The following is a 24,023-nucleotide window of genomic DNA, read 5'->3' on the forward strand; positions in this document are numbered from 1 at the left end:
CAGAGGTACTGGAGATGACAAGAACACTAGTACTGGGACTGGAAGAAACCAGGGGTACTGGGGATGAAAAGAACACTAGTTCTGGGACTGGAAGGAACCAGGGGTACTGGGGCTGAAAACAACACTAGTACTGGGACTGGAAGGAACAAGGGTACTGGAGGTTAAAAGAACACTAGTACTGGAACTGGAAGGAACAGGGGTACTGGAGGTTAAAAGAACACTAGTACTGGGACTAGAAGGAACCAGGGGGACTGGGGGTGAAAACTACACTAGTACTGGGACTGGAAGGAGTAGTAGTAGAGGAGATGAACAGGACAGTAATAGAGGGAGCGATACTATGGGGCCTAGTAGTAATAATAGAGGATGGACCATATGGTGACACAGTATATATCGGCTCCTTACAAACGGTCTCCCGGTGAGGAGACGATATCACAAGGTGGCAGGGAAATCAAGCTGAAAAACACTGTAAATAGTGGTTTTCCACCTCATTTCCTGAGGCTTTGAACTGCCGACATACATTAAAGGGTGTGAAAACACCCCAGGACATTGGCACCAGCCTCAGCAATCTTTTTTGGGGGGGGAGGAGAGGGCTTGGGCCGGGGTGGGGTTCAAAAGTGCCTCCTAGGTCTTTATCTGCATGAAGCACTGTCCTTTTAAGGCAGGATTGGATGGTGATCAAAAATCGGCCTGGACACAACCAGAAACAAGAATTTGCAATGCAATAGGTCTCGCATTTACGCAAGTTTAAGCTATTGGCATTGTAAATGACAATGCCTATTATTTTTGTTTTTTAAAACATAAATAAAAGGCATTGTCATTTACAATGCCAATAGCTTTAACTTGTGTAAATGTGAGACCTATTGCATTGCAAATGCTTGTTTTAAGTGTAAAACTGAGCGTGGCGCCGCTTCACGGACACTGCGCTCGGTTTCTTTTTTTTTTATCTTTAACACTGAGTGCGGTGTCCTTAAAGCGGGTGCCGCGCTCAGTGTTAAAGTAAAAAAAAAAGAAACCGAGCGAGGTGTCCCTGAAGCGGGCACCGCGCTCATTATTAAAGTAAAAAATAAATAAACAGAGCGCGATGTCCCAGAAGTGAACTCCGCCCTCAACATAAAAGTTAAATATAAATAAATAAACTGAGCGTGGTGTCCCTAAAGTGGGTGCCACGCTCAGTATACAAATACAATAAAATAGCATCGGCCCTTGTCCCCATAAGTGCCCATAAACAAAATAGCGCTGACCCCCTAGATAAAGCCGACCGTGTAACGAGCCAAGTAAAAGGTCCAGTCGTCATGGGCGGTAACAAATGGCAACAAGGCAGTAACAAGGAAGGACTAACAAGCCTTATAATGAATCAGAAGCCAGCATTTATCAGGGACAATGACACCAGCCAATAAAATGTATGAGCGGAGAGAAGGCGAGGCTTACACAGCATACCTGCATGCCTCGCAGAGCGAGTAGGGTATGCGCGCTGCCGCTAGGCTCGCCCTAAAAAGTGGCCCACATTTGCGTATTGCCTTTCTACAAAACACTGCTTCAGCGAAGTTTTATGAAAAGAAAGGGGGTGGGGGCATGTTTTAAAAAAATGCACAGACTAGTTCACACATGAATGCAAGTGAGACCACTTCTGCTCAGGCCCCCTGCCGCCGCTCAATCAACATACATTAATGGCCCGGGCCCAGCGAGAGAAAGGGAGTGATACCTCCACCCATCTACCTCTAGAAAGGCCACTCAGGCACCCACTGGGCCGGTGGCAGGATCCTAATGGCACAGACAGCCGCCAGGCTGCCCCAAAAAGCAGCCCACAGCTGGAACTCGGCTAGCGGCCCTTCAGTATTTCCCGAGTGCCCGCCTTACCAATCTGACCCTGCTTCAAGGACCTGCCCTCTCCTCACATGGTAAGATTGTTCTTCAAGTTGGCAAGTATGTAACAGCCCCAAGAGCTGGAAGGAACAGTAGCCTCAATGACACAGACAGATTGGACTCCAATGTTGGAAGACAGCAGAACAATCCCTCACCTGCCACAGGCATGATTGATGAGGTGATTAATGTTGCGTTCAATGCAGAAACCTATCCCTTGCTTCCCAAAAATAGCATAGGCCAGACCTGACTGAGATAATTTATCTCTAGGTGCAGGCCTGACTGTCTGTCTGTCAGTGAGGACTTGTCCGTGAGTTAAAAGCAGTGGCCATCCGATTAGGGTGACCAACCGTCCGTAAATTTCACGGACCATCCGTAATTGGGACCTCACGTCCGTTGTCCGTGAGGATCCCTTTTACGGACGCTTTTTGTCCGTAATTTTTGGTCTTTCAGGGAACAGAGCTGTTCCCCTGCGAGAGGCCTCAGCCCACTGATGGGGCCGCCTCGCACTTTTCTGATCACAAGAGCAGCCCCTCACCGCCCATTGTCATTCTGTGTGGGGCTGATTGCCACATACAGAATGACAATGGGGCAGTCTGGGCTGGTACAGCATGTGGTGGCCTCCTCCAGCCTTGGTCTAGGGCAGGGCATTTTCTCCCATGGAAGTGCAAAAACGCCCATGCTGCTGCTACACAGAATCAAGTTGATCGAAGGAAGGTGGTGAAAGAAGTTCAAAGGAAAGGATTATAGTTCTTTCAGAGTCTCATCGTTTTAAACTGAAGCATTTTCAATATTATATTCAAGGAAGCCAAGGTTGCTGCTTTTTTATTTTATGCAACTAACAACCATTTACAACGCCAATAGTTCTGGCTTGTTGTAGGTGTAACGTTACTTGTTCTAGGTGTAACCTTACTTGCTTTATTATATATCTTGGTGCAGTGACAGAAGCAAAACAAATACCAGTCGGGCGGCACATTATACTGAGCACAGATTTTTAGCTTAGGTGTTTTAAACCACGTCCTTAATTACAACAAACATCCCCTTTGGAGAGACCCCCACAGTTTTTTCATCCCACTTAAAGCCCTGGAAACAACACCATGTCACAGTCGCCTCACATCCAGGCACTGTGCATCATGCATGACTCATGCCTTCTACTTTTTCAGATTGTCTATGTGCAGGGGCATAGTGAACCCTCCCCCACCCCACCCCTTGCTTTAGGAACTACAGTGAGGGTGAAGTTCTTGATAGGCCTCTTCTGTCTGCAACTCTGTAGACAAAGGCTCAGCTCATAATTAATGTGAAAAGGTGAGTGAGTAAGTAAGTAAAGGGACGGGTGGATGGATGGATGAGTGAAATGATGGATATATGAGTGAAAGGGTGGATGGATGAGTGAAAGGGTTGATGATGGGTGAGTGAAAGGGTGGATGATAGGTGAGTGAATGGGTGGATGATGGGTGAGTGAAATGATGGATTGATTGATGAATTGATAAGATAATGGGTAAATGGATGGATGGATGGATGGATGAGTTAAAGGGTGGATGTAAGGCTGGATGAGTGAGTGTAAGGGCGGGTAGATGGACAAAAGGATGGATAGATGGGTGAATGGATGAGAGAAAGGATGGATGGATGAGTGAAAGGATGGATGAGTGATACGTTCAATGGATGGATTCATGAGTGGATGAGTAGATGGATGGGTGGGTGGATGGAATGATGGATGGCCTAAGTGAAAGGGGGATGGAGAGAGAAAGGGAGGATGGGTGGATGAATGACTGAACGGGTGGAAGGATGAGTGAATGAAAGAGTAAGTGAAAGGATGGCTGAATGGGTGAAAGGCTAGATGGCTGAATAGATGAGTGCATGGATGGATGTTTGGTGACTTTCCAACTGGCTTCAGAGACATGATTTGGCCAACGGAGTTTCCTCCGCCAGCATCCAATAGTCAGATCGTGAAGAATTTGGGAGTCTATTTTGACGCCAATCTTTCCTTTGCCAGTCAAATAAAGCGACTGACTGGCTGCTGCTTTGGTCTTCTCAGGGTCCTGAGAAGGTTCCTTCCACTTCTCCCGCAGGCGGCTAGGGAAGCTGTGGTGCGGGCGCTTATCTTTTCCCGCTTGGACTACGCCAATGCGCTTTATGTAGGGATTTCACCCTACTCCCTTAACAAAGCAAGTTATCCGGAATGCAGCCGCCCGTCTCCTGGGTGGGATCGCCCCGTGGGAGAGTGTGCGGGGCTACCTTCGTTCCTTGCACTGGCTTCCATTCAAGTCGCGTGTGGTGTTTAAATCTCTCACCATCGCACATCAGGCTCTACATGGACTTGGCCCTGGCTATCTGATGAAACGCTTCTCCTTTTATGTTCCGGGGAGATCTCTGCGCTCTTCATCTCTTAGGCTGATGAAGATCCCTGGCTTCCAGCGGCACCGCCTGGGGGGCGCCTCCCTGGCCGTCCTTGCGGCCCGTGCGTGGAATGCGCTTCCCCTGGCACTGCGCTGTGTGGAAGATATCGCGGTTTTAAAAACACTGTTAAAAACTCACCTTTTTACCTAAAGTCTGGTTATGATCTGTCTTTCCTTGAGTCGTGCCGGGACACTCCTCGGAGTAGCTGCGCGAGTTATAAGTTGAAATAACATAACATAATATAACATGTGTGGAAGAGTGGATGGATGAGGGTATGGATGGATAAGATGAAAGGATGAATGCAGGGATGGATGAGTGAAAGGGTGGATGGAGGAATGGATGAGTGGAATGGTGGATGGATGGAAGGATAGATGATGGATAGGTAAATGGCTGGATGGATGAGTGAATGGGTGGAAGAGTAGATGGATGAGTGTACGGATGGATAGGGTGAAAGAATGTATGGATGAGTAAAAGGGTGGATGGAGGGATGGATGAGTGAAATGATGGATAGAAGGATACGTGATGGATAGGTTTGTAAATGGTTAAATATGGACATGGATGGGCACACAGATGGAAGGACAGAATGAATGGTCAAAGACTGAATGATGGATGAAAGTATGATTACACATTTGAAGCCCCATTATCTTAAGCAACAGTTTCCATACATTGACTTTCACATCTATATGAGCCTGTCTCTATATAATATGTGTGTGATGTAACTCACTCCAACACCCTGCCGTACATACGTCGAATGAGTAGCACTATAAAAGAAATTAAATACACACGAGGGAGGGTCTATGTGAAGATGAGGGGCACCATTGGAGTGTGGTAGCATGGCCCGACTGGCCGGACCGGGCATTGGGCGTTTCCCTGCGAGCTGGAAAGGTGGGGTGGGGGCGGTTTTGTTTCCACAAAGAGACCTGTACATTTGCTTAAAGCTGCACGCATACTGAAAAACCATGAAGTTCACAATCGTCTCAGCCTAATACAAACTTATTTTCACTTGTAATTAAGTGGTTGTCTATTTACTTACTTATATACTATTGCGCAACCCCCTCTGATGTGTCTGTAAAATTTACCTTTTGTCCTGAATTTTGACCTCCTGTCCTGAATTTTTGTCCTGAATTTTGACTCTTTGTCCTGAATTTTTACACTCACTGTCCTGAATTTGCACCCATGCCAGTTGGTCACCCTACATCCGATACTAGACCGATACTAGACTGCTGGAGGCAGGGATCTGGAGGCAGTTCAAAGAGCACGAGGCAAGTCCACCGGTTGTCAGAAGATACTGTGAGAAAAAACTTCCGGGTGAATCATCTATCTCAAGGGGGCGAGAGAGAGAACGAACAATGAAACTAGAGATGGGAGCGTTGCTCCGTGAGCAGGAAAACCAAGAAGCAGGGACCACCGAGAACGGGGACAAGGGGCGAGGCAAGGTAAACACTGCACTATACAACAAAATCATATAATCGTGTTACTGGTACTCAAGGAACATCGGTGCATCTGGGCGGGAAGGAACAGTGTCTGGAACTCACAAGATGACTGTGATGAGAGCATCGGAAGTTCTTGATCTCAGAGGACCAGCGGTACTGAGCCTGGATAGGACAAGTACTGATGACTTGAAGGAACCATGTGAGCGAAGATAGTGAACAGCAACAGTGTTGGGGTCAGAGGTCATCGTATAGTAGAACTGTGAGACAACTGGTGCAGGCCTTAAATGGGGTGAGTGTCGGGGCTACGCCTGAGGGGGCAATCTGCAGGGAGGGGATTGTGGCGAGGCCATATAGGGCTTGGTTCGAGGCCCAGACCCCATAGCCCTCACGGTGGGGAGGGAAGATGGGGCCCGTAGAGGAAGCACTAATGGATTCTGTTATTTTGGTTTGGGGAGCGAGGATGGAATGCGTAAAGTTTGATTGGGGCTGACTCGCATCTTCTGTATCTCTCTGAATCACGGGGCGGCGTCGGAGCATGACTGGTGCAGGCAGCAAAGTGGGGGGGGGGGCACTGTGTGTGTCTTGCAAGGCGGGAGGCGAGTGCGTGCGAGAGAGTTCTATACAAAGTGGGGGCGGAGTAAATGTGTGGTGGGTTGTGAGAAGTTGGCCTGGCATATGCTGGCCACTAGTTATAGTGGCCACCTTGCACCAGTCCAATTCGACTCTTGGTAGATAGGTTTAAGACAACCTTTTAAAGAAAGCTATCCTAGTGGTAGCTGTGGAGAGCAGCCTTCAGGCTAAATCTCTGAGAAATGTAAAGCAGCTTGTTTTACCTTATAATCTCTTGAATTACCAAATGAAAGGACACCAAACAGGTATATTTATCAAATATATATGTATTTATTACTAGACACACTCTACTAATCTCTTTATGAGATTAGAAGCCAGATACACATTCAAATGTCAACGTTTCACAATAAATTAAGCACAAATATGGCTGGAGCCCTAGGGGCGTACCAGACCATATACTAAAAAAATGGTATAAGAATGTCGACTTGCAAAATGACAAGGCCTAGGGCCTGGGGAATCGCTGGGGCTCCACTACTGCAGTGTTAGCAGGTAAGTAACAGGCCCACGGGAGACACGTGCAGTGTGTGAACACAGCCGCGGGTTCCCTATTGATTATAATGGTGCAAGTCGCGGTTGGATTTTTAAAGTTCTAGGGTACTTCGAGGAAGTCTACAAGCAAGCCACTTACAAGGTAAGTACTTCGAGGGCCAACACACACTAGGGCACCGGAGTGCACAAGTTACCTCACCCAGGGAAGCCGGGTGCATAGGTGTCTTTTGGTGTTGGGTCGCGTCGCTGTTTTCTATGGAGACCAAAGAAGACTTGCTGCTTGCGTCGACTGAAGAAGTGTCCGATGGAATCCAAGGGTGGATTCATGATTGAGTTGACCTGAAAATTGAAGAGACAGTGTTCAAAGTCACTTGCCAGTGACCGGTGGCCAGGAAGATGGCTGACCACGGATGTCGGGTGTTTTCAGGTCGTCGTTGGTGTTTTGACTCTTCGCTCACGAGGTCCAGGAGAGTTCGACGATGACCAGCAGCTGGATTCGGAGTGTCCCACGACGTCTGCGGCTGATGGCGGTGTCGGCAACCGGATTGGAGCCAACAAGCCTTGGCAACTGCAAGTCTCGTGTAGACTGAAGAAAGATGGTGCAGACCAGCAAGGTCTGAGGGACAAACCCAGTGAGTGTGAGTGAGGGCAGGCCTGGAGCAACCAGGGGAGGCCTTTTAGTCGATAAGAAAGTCTACTGGTGACCCACAAGACAAGGGGCAAGGCGAAGGCACCTCTTCAGGAAATGCTTCACAGGAGCCCACGGTCACTCGGGACGGGGTAGGCCTCTGATTTTCGCTGCAAAGGTATTGCTGTTCCTCGTCACTCGTGGATTCCACTCGCCACAGCTCTGCTGGGGACTCACAATGGCCATCGAGAAGTCATGAAATCCACTTCTGGGGCAGCAGGGACTTCGAACTCCGGCGGGAGCGGGAAAGTTTGCAACTGTTGAATAAGGTTTTTGGTGCCTGCCAAGCAGGGCAGTCACTCCTTGACTCTAAGGGAGATTCTTCAGTCTTCCAAAGGTAGTGGAACGTCGAAGGGCCAGGATTCTTCTTTGTAGAGCGTCGTCCAGGGTTATCTGATTTGCAATGGCAAAGCTTGCTATCTTATAGTGAAGATAGGGGAGGGACTAGCTCTATGACCACTCCTCTAGGAGGGTCAGTGGAGGGGGTGGTTACACCCACTTCCCTTTGTCCAGTTTAGCGCCAGAGCAGGGACAGGTAGCCACTGAACCAGTTTGAGCTGGCATATGCACAGAGGAGCCTACTGCTCCCCCAGTGCAGGACTTCAAAGCACTCTAGGAGTGCACCCACCCAGCCCCAATACACTAAATCCTGTCTGGAAGGTGGTGACACCTCCCTGTGACAGGATGCCTTTTTGTTGGGCTTCCTCCACTGCGAGTTTCAGTCAGCAGCAGGAGGGCAGCCCAGTGTCTGTGCTGGTGGCATCCAATTTGTGATGCCAGGGCTCTATAGGATTTCTATCGTTTTACATGTCGTCCCCTCTAGAAGGGTGGGATCATGCTCCCACATCATGGACTGATGTGGGGGTATGATTCCAAGTTGTTTGACACCTAACACGACATGTTCTGATGCAGTCATTCCAAAGTTAGCATTTTAATGCACTTAAGAGTATATGGTTTAACCGCATCCACAAACAGCCATAGAGAATAGACTCTGGTAGCTGCAGAGGGGCCCTGCTCAGGCAGAGGCACCCCCTCACATTGTAAACCAAGCACCCTGCCCTCAGGATTGATAGGGCCTGCCATAGGGGTGGCTGATAGGTTTATATGTGTGTGTATGGTGAGATATAGAAACCTATATCTCAGTGAGTAGTGCTAACACTACCTCACACAGGCTGCAGTAGCAGGCCTGTGGTGTCAGATTGAGTATGCTTCCCAGGGGTGGCATAAGACCTGCTTCAGCCCCTGGTAGGCCTGTGAAGTACCTATGCCCTAGGTACCTAAGGTACCATATACTAGGGGCTCATAAGGTACCACAGTATCCAATCACTAGTGCATATAATATGCACACCAAGTCGTTTAGAGAGTACAGAGAGACTGGGGCCCTGATTAGCAGGGACCCAGCCTGACTATAGCCAGAAACCAGTGTATACATCAGAAAAAAGTGGGGGCAACATAAGTGCAGATCCTACACTCCTACACAACCCCCCCCCCCAAATGCAGGGACATTAAACTAACCTTGACCAGTTGAGTCTTCATGTTCTAAGTGGAAATACCTTGAGAGTCCATCTGCATTGGCATGTTGCGTCCCAGGTCTATGTTCCACTGTATAGTCCATGCCCTGTAGGGAAGTGGACCACCTGAGCAATTTAGGATTTTCACCTTTCATCTGTTTGAGCCATAGGAGGGGTTTGTGGTCAGTCTGAACTATGAAGTGAGTGCCAAACAAGTATGGCCTCAGCTTCTTCAGGGTCCACACCACAGCAAAGGCCTCCCTCTCTATAGCTGACCAACGTTTCTCTCTAGGGGTCAGCCTTCTGCTTATGAAAGCTACTGGCTGGTCTTGACCTTCATCATTAAGTTGAGACAGTACAGCTCCCACATCCAGCTCTGAAGCATCTGTTTGAACAATGAACTTCTTTTTGTAATCTGGACTCTGCAAGATGGGGGCAGTGCACATTGCTTGCTTGAGGTCATCAAATGCCTTTTGACAGCTAGCTGTCCACTGAAACTTTTTTGGCATTTTCTTAGAGGTCAGATCATTTAAGGGGGTCACTATAGATCCATATCCCTTAACAAACCTTATATAGTACCCAGTCAGGCCTAAAAAGGCTCTAACCTGTGTCTGGGTTGTTGGAGCTACCCATTCCATGATGATTTGGATTTTGCTCTGCAATGGTTGAACCTGGCCTCCACCCACAAGGTGGCCCAGGTACACAACCTGACTCTGCCCTATCTGGCACTTAGTGGCCTTGATAGTGAGGCCTGCTTTTTGCAGGGCCTCCAAAACATTCCTGAGGTGGACCAGGTGATCCTGCCAGGTGGAACTAAAGACAGCAATATCATCAAGTTAAGCTGAGCAATAGGTTTTCATACCAGTCAGAACTTTATTCACCAACCTCTGAAAAGTGGCAGGTGCATTCTTCAAACCAAAGGGCATTACCACAAAGTGATAGTGCCCACCAGGGGTTGAAAATGCTGTTTTGGCCTTGGCATCATCAGCTAACTTGATTTGTCAGTAGACAGCTGTTAGGTCAAATGTACTAAGATACTTACCCGAGGCCATAGTGTCTATAAGTTCATCTGTCCTGGGAATTGGATAGGCATCAGTCCTGGTGACTGCACTGAGGCCTCTGTAGTCAACACAAAACTTCATTTCTTTCGTTCCACCCTAGGCATGAGGTTTAGGTACAAGGACTACTGGGCTAGCCCAAGGGCTATCTGAAGGCTCAACAACACCTAGTTCCAACATTTTCTGGACTTCAGTCCTGATACAATCCCTGACATGGTCAGGTTGCCTGTAGATTTTACTCTTTACAGGCAGACTGTCTCCAGTGTCCACCTCATGGGTGCACCAGGAAGTCTGACTTGGGGTCAGGCTAAACATATGTCTGAACTGCTGCAGAACTTGTCTGCATTCAGTTTGTTGATGCTCAATGAGGCTGCTTGCCAAAGCAACACCATCAACTGACCCATCATCAGGGTTCTGTGAGAGCAGGCCAGGGAGAGGGTCACTCTCCTCCTCCTGGTCCTCATCAGTTGCCATGAGCAAGCCCATGTCAGCCCTGTCCACATATGGCTTAAGTCTGTTGACATGGAGCACCCTAAGGGGGCTCCTGGGAGTTCCAAGATCCACCAAGTAGGTGACCTCTCCCTTTTTCTCAACAATTGTATGGGGGCCACTCCATTTGTCTTGGAGAGCTGCTGGGGCCACAGGCTCCAACACCCACACTTTCTGTCCTGGCTGATAAACAGTCAGGACAGCCTTTTGGTCATGCCAAGCTTTTTGTAATTCTTGGCTACCCTCAAGGATTTTTGTTGCCTTCTTCATGTACTCTGCCATCCGGGAGCGGAGACCAAGTACATAGTCCATCACATCCTGTTTGGGAGGTTTGAGAGGTAACTCCCATCCCTCCTTCACCAGACATAAGGGTCCTCTGACAGGGTGCCCAAACAGAAGTTCAAAAGGGCTGTAGCCAACCCCCTTCTGTGGAACCTCCCTGTATGCAAACAGAAGGCAGGGAAGTAAAAGGTCCCATTTTCGCCAAAGCTTTTCTGGGAGGCCTTTAATCATTCCCTTTAGGGTTTTGTTGAATCTCTCAACTAACCCATTGCATTGTGGGTGATAGGAAGTAGTGGATTTGTAATTGACACCACACTCCTTCCACATTGCTTTTAGATATCCTGACATAAAGTTTGTATCTCTGTCAGATATGACCTCCTTAGGGAAACCCACACTGGAGAAAACTCAAATGAGGGCTCTTGCTACCACAGGGGCTGCTGTGGTAGTCCTGAGGGGTATAGCTTCTGGATACCTGGTGGCATGATCCACTACCACCAGTATAAATCTGTACCCAGGTGCAGTTGGAGGGTCAAGGGGACCAACAATGTCAATCCCTACCCTTTTGAAGGGAACCCCCACCACAGGTAGTGGTATCAGGGGGGGCCTTTGTTGTGCCACCTGACTTGGCACTGGCTTGGCAAGTACACAGGAGCGAAAAAACTCCTTGGTGTCCTCAGACATGTGTGGCCAATGAAAATGAGGGACAAGTCTGTCCCAGGTCTTGTTTTGGCCCAAGTGTCCTGCCAATTGGATGTCATGTGCTAGGGTCAAGAGGAACCCCCTAAACTTCTGAGGTATTACCAACCTCCTGGTGGCTCCAGGGGTAGGATCTCTAGCCTCTGAATATAGGAGTCCCTCATCCCAATAAACTTTATGGGACCCACTAGCACTCCCAGCAGCCTCAGCAGCAGCTTGCTGTCTGAGGGGTTCAAGAGAGTGGCAGCACTGTTGTTCCTTACTCAGATCTTCCCTGGAAGGTCCCCTGGCCCTCAAGAACTCAACCTGATCAGGCTCAAGTCCCTCTGGGGCAGTTCCTTTTTCAGGATCTGCTTTTCCTCCCTCAGGAGGGGAATCTGAGATCTGAGACAGAGGGGAAGGCACAGCCGTAACCCTACTGCTCCTCCTCTTGGGTAGCATCTGGTCCATAGTTTCAGGATCCAGAGCTGGTTCAGCCTTATGCATTTTGGCTTGTGACCTGGTCACAGCAAATACCTCTGCAGGTATGCCCAACATCTCAGCATGAGTCCATAATTCTACTTCAGACCAGGCTGAAGTCTCCAGATCATTGCCCAACAAACATTCGACAGGGAGGTCTGCACTGACTACTACCTTTTTGAGGCCAGTTACCCCTCCCCAGGAGGTGGAGAGAGGAGTGAGGTTACCAGATGCGCTGAAAATACCTGTTATTATCGGACCTATTGAGTCGATGTATGAGCTCAAGCCAGAACCGGCAGGGAGTCCAGAGCAGTCGGAGGGTAGAGCAATGGCTGAGACAGAGGAAAGTGGCTCGGTGAGGAGAGTGGAATGGGCTCCGAGTCCTATAGAATGGAGTACGCCGATGCCAGCTACAGCAGACTCCTCAGAAGGACAGGGAGAATCGAGACCTAGACCGAAATCTTTAATAGAGTCCAGATCAGATTTGAGAATGTGGACACCACCAGTGAGAACCCAAAGTCAAGGTGTCCTAGACGCAGAAAGGGATCGAGGGTCGGTTGTAAATCGCTCGATTCCTATGAGAAGATCAGAGGGTGTTCGGGATGCAGAGAGGGATCGAGGGTCAGTAGTAAATCGCTCGATTCCTATGGGCAGATCAGGAGAGAGTGGGTCACAAGAAAGAGAATGCGAATACAGCGACAGGGACGGTACAGCATGCCGAGAAGTGCTGAGGGGAGCATTGAGAGGGAGAATGCTAGATATCGTAAGGTTGAAGGCAGAAGTGGAAGAGATAATAAGTGGAAATCTACCTTTAGAAAGAATACTGACTTACGAATCGGATGAGTTACTCTTTGTAGCGAAAGATGTGACTCGCAAGGCACGCACGGCTCATGAGAAATTGGCAGAACTAGCAAAAAGATATGGGATAGATCTGTCAAAAACCAAAACGTTGCAAGGTGATCACCGGCTACAGTATAGCGATCAGGAATTGGAAGACAAGAGAATCATGGGATTAAGAACTCATGTTAAAGATTTGATAATAGCGATGCGGGCATGGGTAATGCTCGATAGATGGGAGGAAAGATGGTCCAAAAAGAAAAGTGCTAGAGGAGTAGTGGGAGAGACGCCATCACCAGGAGGAGGTGCGATGGCAATAGGGAGTTTCCCTTTAAGGGAGGTACAGAATGGAGGATATGTACATGTACCCTGGAGTAGAGGTGATTTGGCTGCGTTCACAAATGATTTTCCCCGGCTAAGGGAAAAGCCTGTAGAGTGGTACAAGCAAGTAGACCGCTTTGTCAAAATTTCGAAGGTATTGTGGATTGATTTGAATACCTTGTTTGACATTGTGATCCCGGGGATCTGTGGACGGCGTGTAAGGTTGCGATTGAATGGCCCGCCTCAGAGCCTGACAGAGATTTGATTACGCATGGCCCGTCGCCTTTGGTGATGAAAAAGTTTGAACAGGTAATCACGTGGTTGAAATCAAAGGTCTCACCACAAGATACCGATTGGGTAAAGATAGACAGAACAGTACAAGAACCTAAGGAGACAGTGCATGAATTTTATGAGAGACTTTTGCAAGCTTTTAAACAGTACAGTGGTTTGGAGGCGTTGGACACCAAGGACATGGGGCAGTTTGTGTCCAAGTTTGTGTTGGGATTGAGGCCAGAGGTTAGCCTAATGATACAGCAACATTTGATTTGTTGGCAGAACAAGCCAGTGGATGAGATTCTCCGATATGCTAGGTATTGTAGTGATGAAATTGAGTCTAAGCACAAGAAATTGAAAGATAACTTGCTATTGGTACAAATGCAGACTGCAGTGCAGGGACAGTCTACTGGAGGAACGTTGGGAAGAAGACAGGGAAATTTCCAAGGAGGAGCACAGAATGCTCAGGGACAGTTGAGGCCGAGAGGAGTAGATCCTAAGACTGGGATGGATGTGACAATACTGAAAAAGACCACAGCTTGTCACCTTTGCCATCAGATTGGACACTGGAGACGCGAGTGTCCGTATAATCCATTAAATCAGATACAGCAGGAAGAAGAGTTGACCCATGTTCCAGAGGCAGATACACTCCCTGTAGTGACGCAACCTAGAATGACAAAAGGGGGGACGAATGTTCCGCAGGTACAAGTTCCCCGACCGCCTAGGATACAGAATATGCAGCAGGGAGCTCGGACGTATGTACAGATGCCTCTATTCGAAGTGAATGGGGAAGATGATTCCGATCCAGCAACAAGATCTTACTGGGGAGGAGATGATGATTGTGCGCTCAGGGCAGTTCTAGAGGTGGATCAAAGGGGGCCATTTGTAGAAGCAGAAGTTGACGGCCACCCTACGACCTTTTTGGTTGACACGGGGGCTACTCGGTCGACTGTAAGGTCTGCAGTTATTCCGTATCTACCCCTTTCTGGCCAAACAATCCAAGTTGTTGGAGTAGCGAACAGGCAATTGACTAGCCCACTGACGGAACCAATCCCGATTAGGATTGGGAACTTCAGTGATAGGCATCAGTTTGTAGTGTGCGATTCTAGCCCAGTTTGCTTGCTGGGAAGAGACTTATTGTGCAAACTCAATTGTACCATTTATTGCACACCGAATGGAGTAGAAGTACAGACAAGAGATGATGATGCGACCTTTAAGGTTGCGAATCAGCTTTGGTGCGTGGAAATGTATCCCGCACTTACAGTGGAGGAACTCCCATGGGATCTGAGGGAGTCGGTGGCAGTTGATGTATGGGATCTTAGTGGGGAAGAGATCGGACTAGTTAAGGGTATAGATCCAGTGAAGATAAGAGTCAAAACGAATGTAGAATACCCGAGAACTCCCCAGTACAAATTGTCACCGGATACGATTGAGGGCATCAGACCTGTAATTGAGTCTATGTTGAGGCAAGGAATCCTGAGAGAAATCAGAGGTAGTCCGTGCAACTCACCCATAATGGGATTGCAGAAGCCCAGTGGGAAATACAGGATTGTGCAAGATTTGCGAAGAATTAACGAGATTGTTTTCCCGTGTTGTCCTGTGGTACCTAATCCATCCGTGATCCTATTCCAAATCCCATGTGATGCGGAATGGTTCACCGTGATTGATCTGTGTCAAGCATTTTTCCTCGATTCCTCTACATGAGGAGAGCCAATTTCTTTTTGCATTCAGGCTGGAAAGTCGTGTGTTAACATGGTGTCGTATCCCACAGGGGTACACTGAGAGCCCATCTATTTTCAATCAGATTTTGAAAAAGAATCTTGAGGGTTTAGAGCTTCCCCAGGAGTCTGTTCTCGTCCAGTACATAGATGATTTGCTAGTGGCGTCAAAAACTGAGGACGCCTGCAGGATAGATACAGTAGCACTGTTGAATTTCCTGGGAGAGAATGGCCATAAGATGTCCCCAAATAAATTACAGTACTGTTTGAGTGAGGTACAGTATTTGGGACATCGGATTGAGAAGGGTAAAAGGAAAATATCACCGGATCGCATAGAAGCGATTTTGAGAATGCCCGTCCCTACGACTCAGAGGGCAGTAAGAATGTTTTTGGGAATGGTTGGCTACTGTCGCCAATGGATCCCAAACTTCTCCTTTGAGGCAAAGCCCTTACAGAGGCTGACGCACAAAGATGTGAGTGATCCGGTACCATGGGATGAAGATTGCTTAAGAGCATTCCTGAAATTAAGAGAAGCCTTGTGCTGTGCACCAGCATTGGGAATGCCAGATTATAAGAAGGCATTCGCATTGTTTTGCTGTGAGAAAGAAGGTTGTGCATTGGCAGTGTTAACCCAGGTCCATGGGAATGTCCGTAGACCAGTTGCCTATTTTTCGGCTACACTAGATCCAGTAGCCTCTGCGTTGCCCGGATGTCTCAGATCCGTTGCTGCAACAGGTGTCAGTATTGAGAGATGTGAGAGCATTGTGATGGGTCATTCGCTTACTGTACATGTGCCGCATTCTGTTGAATTGTTGATGACCAGGACTAAGACACAACACCTCACGAATAACAGATTGACACGTTATGAGCAAGTCATACTAGCTGCTGAAAATGTAACGTTGAAGAGGTGTTCTGTTTTAAATCCTGCTACCCTGTTGCCCATACCAAACATTGATGATGAAGATTGTGAGGATCATGATTGCCTCGATGTGACTGAACTGTGCACCAAACCCAGACCCGATATTGTAGATGAACCACTTTCTGAGCCTGATGAGATATTCTTTGTAGATGGTTCATGCTTAAGAGACAATGTGGGTCAGTTGAGAGCAGCCTTTGCTGTCTGTACCATCACTGGGGTGGTCGAAGCTGCTTGTTTAGAAGGAGTATACTCCGCACAGGTGGCTGAGCTAATTGCTTTGACTCGTGCCTGTGTGGCCGCTAACCAGATTCGTATAACGATTTATACGGACAGTCAGTATGGGTTTGGTGTCGTTCACGACTTCGGACAGTTATGGTCCCAGAGGGGGTTCATGACATCATCTGGGTCTCCCATTAGAAATGGAGACTATGTGAGACAACTGCTGGAGGCTTTGCAAGGCCCCAATGAAATTGCAGTAGTGAAATGTGCAGCCCATACGAGAGGAAAAGATTTTGTATCCCTTGGAAATAGCTATGCCGATGAGGTAGCCCGATTTTGTGCAGAACAAGGGTACAGTTTTACAGAGCGACACATTAGGGGAAATGAGGAGACTACTGATCTCAGTCTGATGTTGGCAATGGCCGATACTTGGGAGGAGTTAAAACAGTTGCAGGACGAGGTGTCTGAGGAAGAACGAGATGGTTGGGTACGTGCTGGATGTGAAAAGGGGGATGTAGATGTTTGGGTTTCAACAGATGGAAGAGCGGTGTTGCCAGAATGTTTGTTAAACCCAATGGCACGATTGATACATGGTGCTGTGCATCTTGGCAGGGACGCGATGGTGCGAGTGTTCCGCCAGACGTGGTACAATACGAAGTTTCGGGCAGCAGCCGAAGCTGTATGCCAGAGATGTGTCACCTGTCAACAAATGAATGTGGGGAAAAGGACAGCTGTGACGATGAGTCACATAGGGAGGTCAGGGGGCCCTTTCAACAGGATGCAGTTAGATTTCATAGAGATGCCAAAGTGTAATGGGTTGAGATACATATTAGTTGTAGTGTGTGTCTTTTCAAGATGGGTGGAGGCTTACCCCACACGAAGGTGTGATACTCTAACTGTAGCTAAATTACTGTTGAGGGAGCTCATCCCGAGGTTCGGGGTTCCGACCTCTTTGGAATAGGACAGAGGAACGCATTTCCATAGTGAATTAATGAAATTGCTTTGTGCTGCTCTGAACATAGATCAAAGGTTACATTGCAGTTATAGACCAGAGGCTTCTGGGATTGTTGAGCAAGTAAATGGGACATTGAAGGCTCGCATGGCAAAAGTGTGTTCCTCTACTCCCCTGAAGTGGCCAGACGCTTTACCCCTGGTGTTGATGAGTCTCCGAAGTGTGCCAGATAGGAGGACTGGATTGTCTCCCCACGAAATATTAATGGGGAGAGCAATGCGTGTGCCAGCAATACCAGCTTCGGCGTTGATTAATATCACCGATGATGTTATTCTGGACTATTGTAAAGGCCTGGCTGACGTGGTTCATTCTGTGTCTCGGCAGGTGCAGGCGGTAGCGGTTCCAGCTGCAAGTGACCTGTGCCACGACTTGTGCCCAGGTGACTGGGTATTAGTCAGGAAGCACATGAGGAAGAGTTGCTTGGATGTTCGCTGGAGGGGACCCTACCAGATCATTTTAGTCACCAACACTGCAGTGAAGTGTGGGGGACTACCGAACTGGGTGCACGCCTCCCATACCCGTAGAGTTCCAGCACCCTTGGAAGATACAGCCCCTCTTGTAAATGAAAATCCAGCTGAGGTGGCAGGGCCATCTGAGAGGGCAAGTCAAGCTGTAAGGGTGGCTGAAGCAGCTGGTTGTGCACTGGAACAAGCTGAAAGCGAAGGAGAGAGAAACTCCGAATCGGAACCAGAAGCGGAGGAAGGTGCATTTGACGGAGTGGAGCCAAATCCTCCCGGAGAAAGAGACAGTGCACAGGGTATCCGAAGGGAGAGCAGAGGTGTCGTAGAAGCAGAAAGAGTTTGGCCCGTGAGTCTGAGACGGGAAAATTCAAGAGAGACACCGAGAAGAGATCTTGCCCCAGTGTCGGAGGAGCAGGAGTCGGAGCAGAGTGAGGAGGAACAAGATCCGGAGGCTCCGAGAAGATCGAGGAGGGCCAGAGTACCGTGTCACAGGTACGCTTCACCTGAGTGGACATACGTGGCGACGAATGCCAGAACAGATGAGTACAGGGAGGCTGAGATCGATCACGCTTGTCAGCGGTCCTCCGAATCCGAGGGTGGATGTGGTGCTGAAAGTCCCAGGATTGGAGATCGAGGGTATTTTGACTTTCTACATTCCAGACCCACCACTCCTGAGTAGCATTCGTAGTCTGATTTTGGATACATTGGCTTTCCCGCATTTTGCAATTATACCTTCTCCCCAAGAACTGGGAGCTCTTAAATTTGAAATCTTGGAAGGGGTCCTGGAGCTGTTGGGACCTGCAGTTATTGTGGATTAAAGTTGAACTTTCATAAAAGAAGTTGAAGAAAGGGAGCCTTTGTAGATCCGAAAGAACTAGAGACAGAACATTAAAGAAGAAAACATTTGCGAGAAGAAGAATTTGTGGCCTTAAAGAGATTTATCTGAATGAGAAGAAGACTCACACTCACGTCTATTGACATTGTATTAGGTTCTGAACGTAAGAGAAGGATGGCAGGGATTAGAAGTACACACCGGAGGGCAAAGATAGTGATAGGTACACTTTTGGGAGTAGTCATAGCTGTTATTTTTGCAGTGGTCATATCTTCGTATGTAGTGGCCTACCGAGAAGAGGGGAAGATGTTGGGAACACCTACACCCGATACCACCAGTACCGAGAGAGACATCTCGTTAGATAAGAGGGAGATGATGATAGAGGAAAGTCGTAGGCTACACATGGATTTGTCGAAAGGTGACTTCAAGCTCAATGCATATGCAAAACTGTTGTATGAGTACGTTGGTGCGATGGATGCGAAAGATTGCTATGTGTGCATGCAGTTGCCTGCTTCTGTGGAGGAAGGCATCAGATACCATCACCTTCCATTGACTTATGGAATCTCTTGCAGTTTATTGCTTAGCCTGTTTTACGAAAGGAAACAGTTCGAGTACTATTTCTCAAACTATGACACAGTACTTCCAGACGTACCAGCATTTAAGAATTTGAATAAATATGATTATTATAAGTCACAAGATAGACTGCAGACTTATTTTATCCCGACTCAAAGTTTGGATACTGCTTATGCACATAGAAACAATCTGACATGCTCGGTGTCGGACATTGAAAAGAAATTTATTGAACAGGTTGAGGACAGATATAGAAAATTAACCCAAGATAAAGATGGGGGAAAGAAATCAACTGATTGGACAGATGAAGAGAGGCTACATAAGTCAAGGGGAAGTTATGGACCCATAGCTTTGGACGAGGTACAGAGAGGAACTCTATGTATTGCTCGTCCACAGTCGTATAAGGACAAAATTTGGGTGGGACATAGTACCTGTGCCCATACATTTACTGTAGAAGATTCAGCTAGAGACTTTCTGCAGGGTAAGGTACAGGTTATCCCAACGGTATATTATGTGTGTGGAAAGAATGCATACGTGAGGTTGCCTGAGCAGTGGTACGGAGTGTGTTATTTGGCTGTTATTTTCCCAAAGATATACCATGCCGAGGATTTGAAGTTGCTAGAGGCTGGACAACACCCTAGAGTACGAAGAGAAGTTAGTGCAGGAGCGGTGATTGGTGATATCTTTGGAGCAATCATACCTGGTCTGGGTGTGATTTTAAATGATGTGAAAATACGAAAATTAGCAACTGTGGTTGATGAGTTGTCGATGAATACGGCAAAATCATTGTTGTTGGTGGATGGAGAGATGTTATCGATTAGGACAATGGTTTTACAAAACCGTCTTGCCTTAGACGTGCTGTTAGCCAAAGAGGGCGGAGTCTGCAAGACTCTGAAGGTCCAGGAATGTTGCACTTATATTCCAGACAACAGCAAAGAGCTGAGGAAATATATAGTCAACATTACCACCCTTCATGAAGAAGTTGCCGTATTGGCAGAAGAGAATGTGTGGGAAAGGATTGGAAAAAGATTTGGACATGTGGGAAGTTGGTTTGCTGAGTTGGGAAGTGGAATCCTTGGATATGTGCTGAAGCCAATTTTGATTGTGGTGGTTTGTGTGGTCTGTTTGTGGGGACTCGTGAGAGCCTACAAGTGGTACCGAGGGAACAAAGCTGAGAAGATTATCAGGGGATATGAACAACGAGTGGCATTTATGCAAGATAATCAATACCAAGAGTTGAAAAGAATGGAGGGTTTCAGACACCATGGAAAGGTTACCACTTCTGTATAAGATGGATTTGTGTGATGACAAGCTGTCATCAAAGGGGGGAACTGATAGAGCGTTACAGATGCGAAAATTGTAGGGGTGCACCATATTCCTTGTTAGACAGCACCCGCATATAAAGGAACGTGTTATTTGAGAATAATAGAAATGTATTAATGTGAAAAAGAAAAGTAGAAATGTAACAGGCCTCGAGAACAGGGAAAGGCCATCAGTTATTTTGAAATGTAGTGAAACATGTGATGTTTAGGATAAAAATGTCGTGCATAAAGAGACATTAAGTCATGTTGTAAGGATAAAGAAGGTAACTAATTTAGTAGTAGATGATTATGTAGGTTGTGATAATAATAGTATGTTTAGTTTAAGGCCTAGAACGGTGTATGTAAAGTGAAGGCCTTCGTTTATATTAGCCATGTTTTATTGAGGTGGCAGGATATTAGCAAAGTTTGTAATACAGTGAATTGTGAATTCTCATGATGTTAGGGGTTTTTCCTATTCAGCATTTGGCGGCAGGTACAAGGTCATGTAGCTCGTTAGTAGAAAGAGTCTTTGTTCGATGGAAAGGAGAAAGAAGGAGTAGACCTGAAGGGGGTGGATCGGAATGTAAAATTGCAACTCCTGGTACAGAGAAGGCCTGGGACCCAAGGTCGAATTTGTGAAAGAAAGAAGAGTCGATCCAAATGGAATTATACTGAAAGAAGAACCTGCCTGAAGGGGTGTGTTGAAGGGCGTATACAGTATTTTGGGGTTTTGTATTAGGGACAGAGCCCCGTGGGTGGAGCAGACGAGACGTAGGAGAGGGACGGATAGGAGCGATTTAGATCGAGCTCTCAAATGGTGAAGACTTCTCAGGAAGTTTCACTGCTGACACCTTATATGAGATCCTTACCTGGAAAGGAATGCTAAGTAGGTATGTCACCTTAGAGTAGAGTAGGGATAGAATTGATTTGATTGATGACTTTAAATTTTGATATTACGATTGCCATAGGGTATCTGATGCTCTTGGAAGCTGTAATTCTGTTTATCTTTAGTCGCATGCGAATGCTTCGCAGACTAGCTTTTGTATTAATCCCCATATATCTTTTGTGTTTGGTATTGAGGTGCCTATATATTCAGATGTTTTTGCTGATAATAAAAGGTCAACCTCCCAGATTATGAGTCTTCATTTCTGAGAATGTCCAATTGTGGTAGATACGACCTGATAATTGTGCTTCTTCCCTCTACGCTATTCTGCAAGTAAAAAGATCCTGGCGACCTGAGTAGGTTCTTGTAGATAATTATATGAGGTCAAGAACCGGCGTTCCCAGCCTCATGCAGGGAAAAGAAACAAGTGAAGAAAAAAGGGGTTTTTTTTTGCCGACGCGTTTCGACCTTCGTGGACGGGGACCACAACAATTCAAAGAAGGTCTTCCTCAGGGCTGTAATACTTTGTGTAGGACACTGAAAGGTGAGGTAGACTATATCACTTTCAAGGGTAGCCAAATAGTTTCTTCGGGACTAGGCAGCAGCCGCTACCCATATGAGCTTGCTCTCTTACATCGCCCGCAAGGTTCCGTTTTCAATTCGCATTTCTTCTGGTTATATTTTTGTAGTAAATCTACTTCCAAAATAACTGGCCGCCATACGGAACAGCTGATGGAAGAAGAAGAGCACGCCTCTAATCGTGGATGAACGTGCCAATTTTCTACAAAAATATAACCAGAAGAAATGCAAATTGAAAACAGAATGTTTTTGAAAAAATTTTAAAAAGTAAAAGAAATAGGTTATGGATATAAATATGTGAATTAAAAAATTCACCTTTTTGATAAAATTATCTATTTGTTGGTGATCACCTTCTTTGCTCACAGATTCACAGTTGTAAAAATGGTTTTGTATGAAATGTTGTTCTTTTGTTGAACGGATTCTTAGTTAACGAAATGTGCCTAGGTGTCAAGTGAATACATTTGATTTATGGTCTTAGGGGTAACCATGTCTTTGCTTCTAGTTTATCTAATTCCAGCCCCTTTTGTTCCTCAACTGAAGAGAAGGCATGGATTTCATTATCTTTCCTGGCTAGCCCGCTTGGGAGGATTGTGGGGAGAGGGGAAAGGTGTATCTGCGATCCCCCGGGTGTTAAAAACTGTAGCCGTGCATCGTAATGATACCAGTGGTACGCAAAATGAGCCTGCGCCTCTAAGTAATAAAGATAAAGATCTGGTACTTCGAAGCCACCTAGCGCATACAGTAGAGTCAAGGTCTACCAATGAATCCAGGGCTGCTTACCTGCCCATACCAGTCGTATAAGGGTGCCATGCAGCGTATCAAAGAACGCAGCATGTAGTGAGATATAAATATTGAAAAAAAAAAATAAGAAACGTGGCAAGACAACCATTTTAATTATTGCAACTCTCCTGGCAATGAACAATGGCAGCGCAATCCATATATCCACTAGGGTTTTTAATTTATCAATTGCGGGACCGTAATTCATTCGAACGACCTCAGCGCTGTGGCAAAGTAGATAAATGCCATGGTACTTAGGTGGGTCAGAGCAACATTTCAAGGGGAACTTTAGCACGCAGCAAGTAGTGACTTCAGTTAAAGTGAAGATTTCTGACTTGGCTCAATTAATCACAAGTCCATACAGCGCCCCAAAGTGAACCACCTCTCGGTGTAAGGGCGGCAGATTGATTGCTGGGTTTTTGATGAATAGCATGATAGCATCAGCATACAGAGAGGCTAACAGGGGACTTCAGTGGAATTTAAGACCCCTAGCCAAATGCCTCTCCTGCAAATGTCTAACAAGCGGGTCCATTGTGATAATGAAAAGAAGGGGGGGATTGGAACACCCTTGTCGGGTGCCACGGGTTAGCATGAATTGCTCCATCATGATACTGTTGATTTTAACTCAGGCTAAAGGCTCAGCATAGAGGAGTCGTGCTAATGCAAGGAAATTGTTAGGGATACCTATTTGGGCCAATGCCGCAAATAGAAAGGGCCACTCTAGAGAGTCAAACGCCTTCTCTGCGTCTAGTATCACTGCCACAGCAGCGAGCTCTGGGTTGATATGATCAAGAACAGTGAATATGGTACGAAAGGTAATGGATGTGGACCGCTCAGGGATGAACCCCGATTGCATCTGGGATACTACCTGGGACATAAGCAAGGAGAGCCTGGTGGAAAGTACCATGGCCAATATTTTATTGTTGTGGTTCAGCAGCGATAGTGGGCTGTAAGAGGCGCATGTATCAGAAGGTTTGCCCGGCTCAAGCACCAGGGTTATAACTGCCTCACGTAACGAAGGGGGAAGTTTCCCATTTGTGAGTGACTCCGCATAGACCTCCATAGAGAAGATGGGGGGACAGCTCGGCCTTATAAGCTTTGTAGAAGGCACCCATTGTTCAGATCATCAATGGCCTGCGCTATCTCCTCACAGGATATTGGGGAGGCAAGGAATGACTGCTGGCCAGAGTCAAGCCACACCATGGTCACCTCCGCCAGAGATTCAGTAATGGTCTCTGCAGCGCCAGCGCTGCGGGAGGAATACAGCTGTGTGTAGTAGTCAAGGAAAATGGCAGAGATATCATCTGTGCGGATTGTTCTCAGTTTGAA

General features: G+C 47.1%; 1 protein-coding gene across 3 annotated transcripts in view; it reads left to right on the forward strand.

Moving 5' to 3' along the window:
* Nucleotides 1-24,023, forward strand: part of HMGA1 (high mobility group AT-hook 1) — a 268,871-nt gene that overhangs the window by 158,170 nt on the left and 86,678 nt on the right. The window contains exon 4 of one of the 3 annotated variants that reach the window (XM_085651175.1): nt 17,616-18,443. The exons of the other annotated variants lie outside the window; for them this stretch is intronic. Coding sequence (XP_085507301.1) covers nt 17,616-18,431 — 816 coding nt within the window. The 3' untranslated portion in view covers nt 18,432-18,443. Of the gene's footprint in view, nt 1-17,615; nt 18,444-24,023 lie in introns of those variants that run through there. 3 annotated transcript variants of the gene reach the window in all.

This window comes from Triturus cristatus, chromosome 1_1 (genome assembly GCF_964204655.1).
Source record: "Triturus cristatus chromosome 1_1, aTriCri1.1, whole genome shotgun sequence".
NCBI classification, from domain to species: Eukaryota; Metazoa; Chordata; class Amphibia; order Caudata; family Salamandridae; genus Triturus; species Triturus cristatus.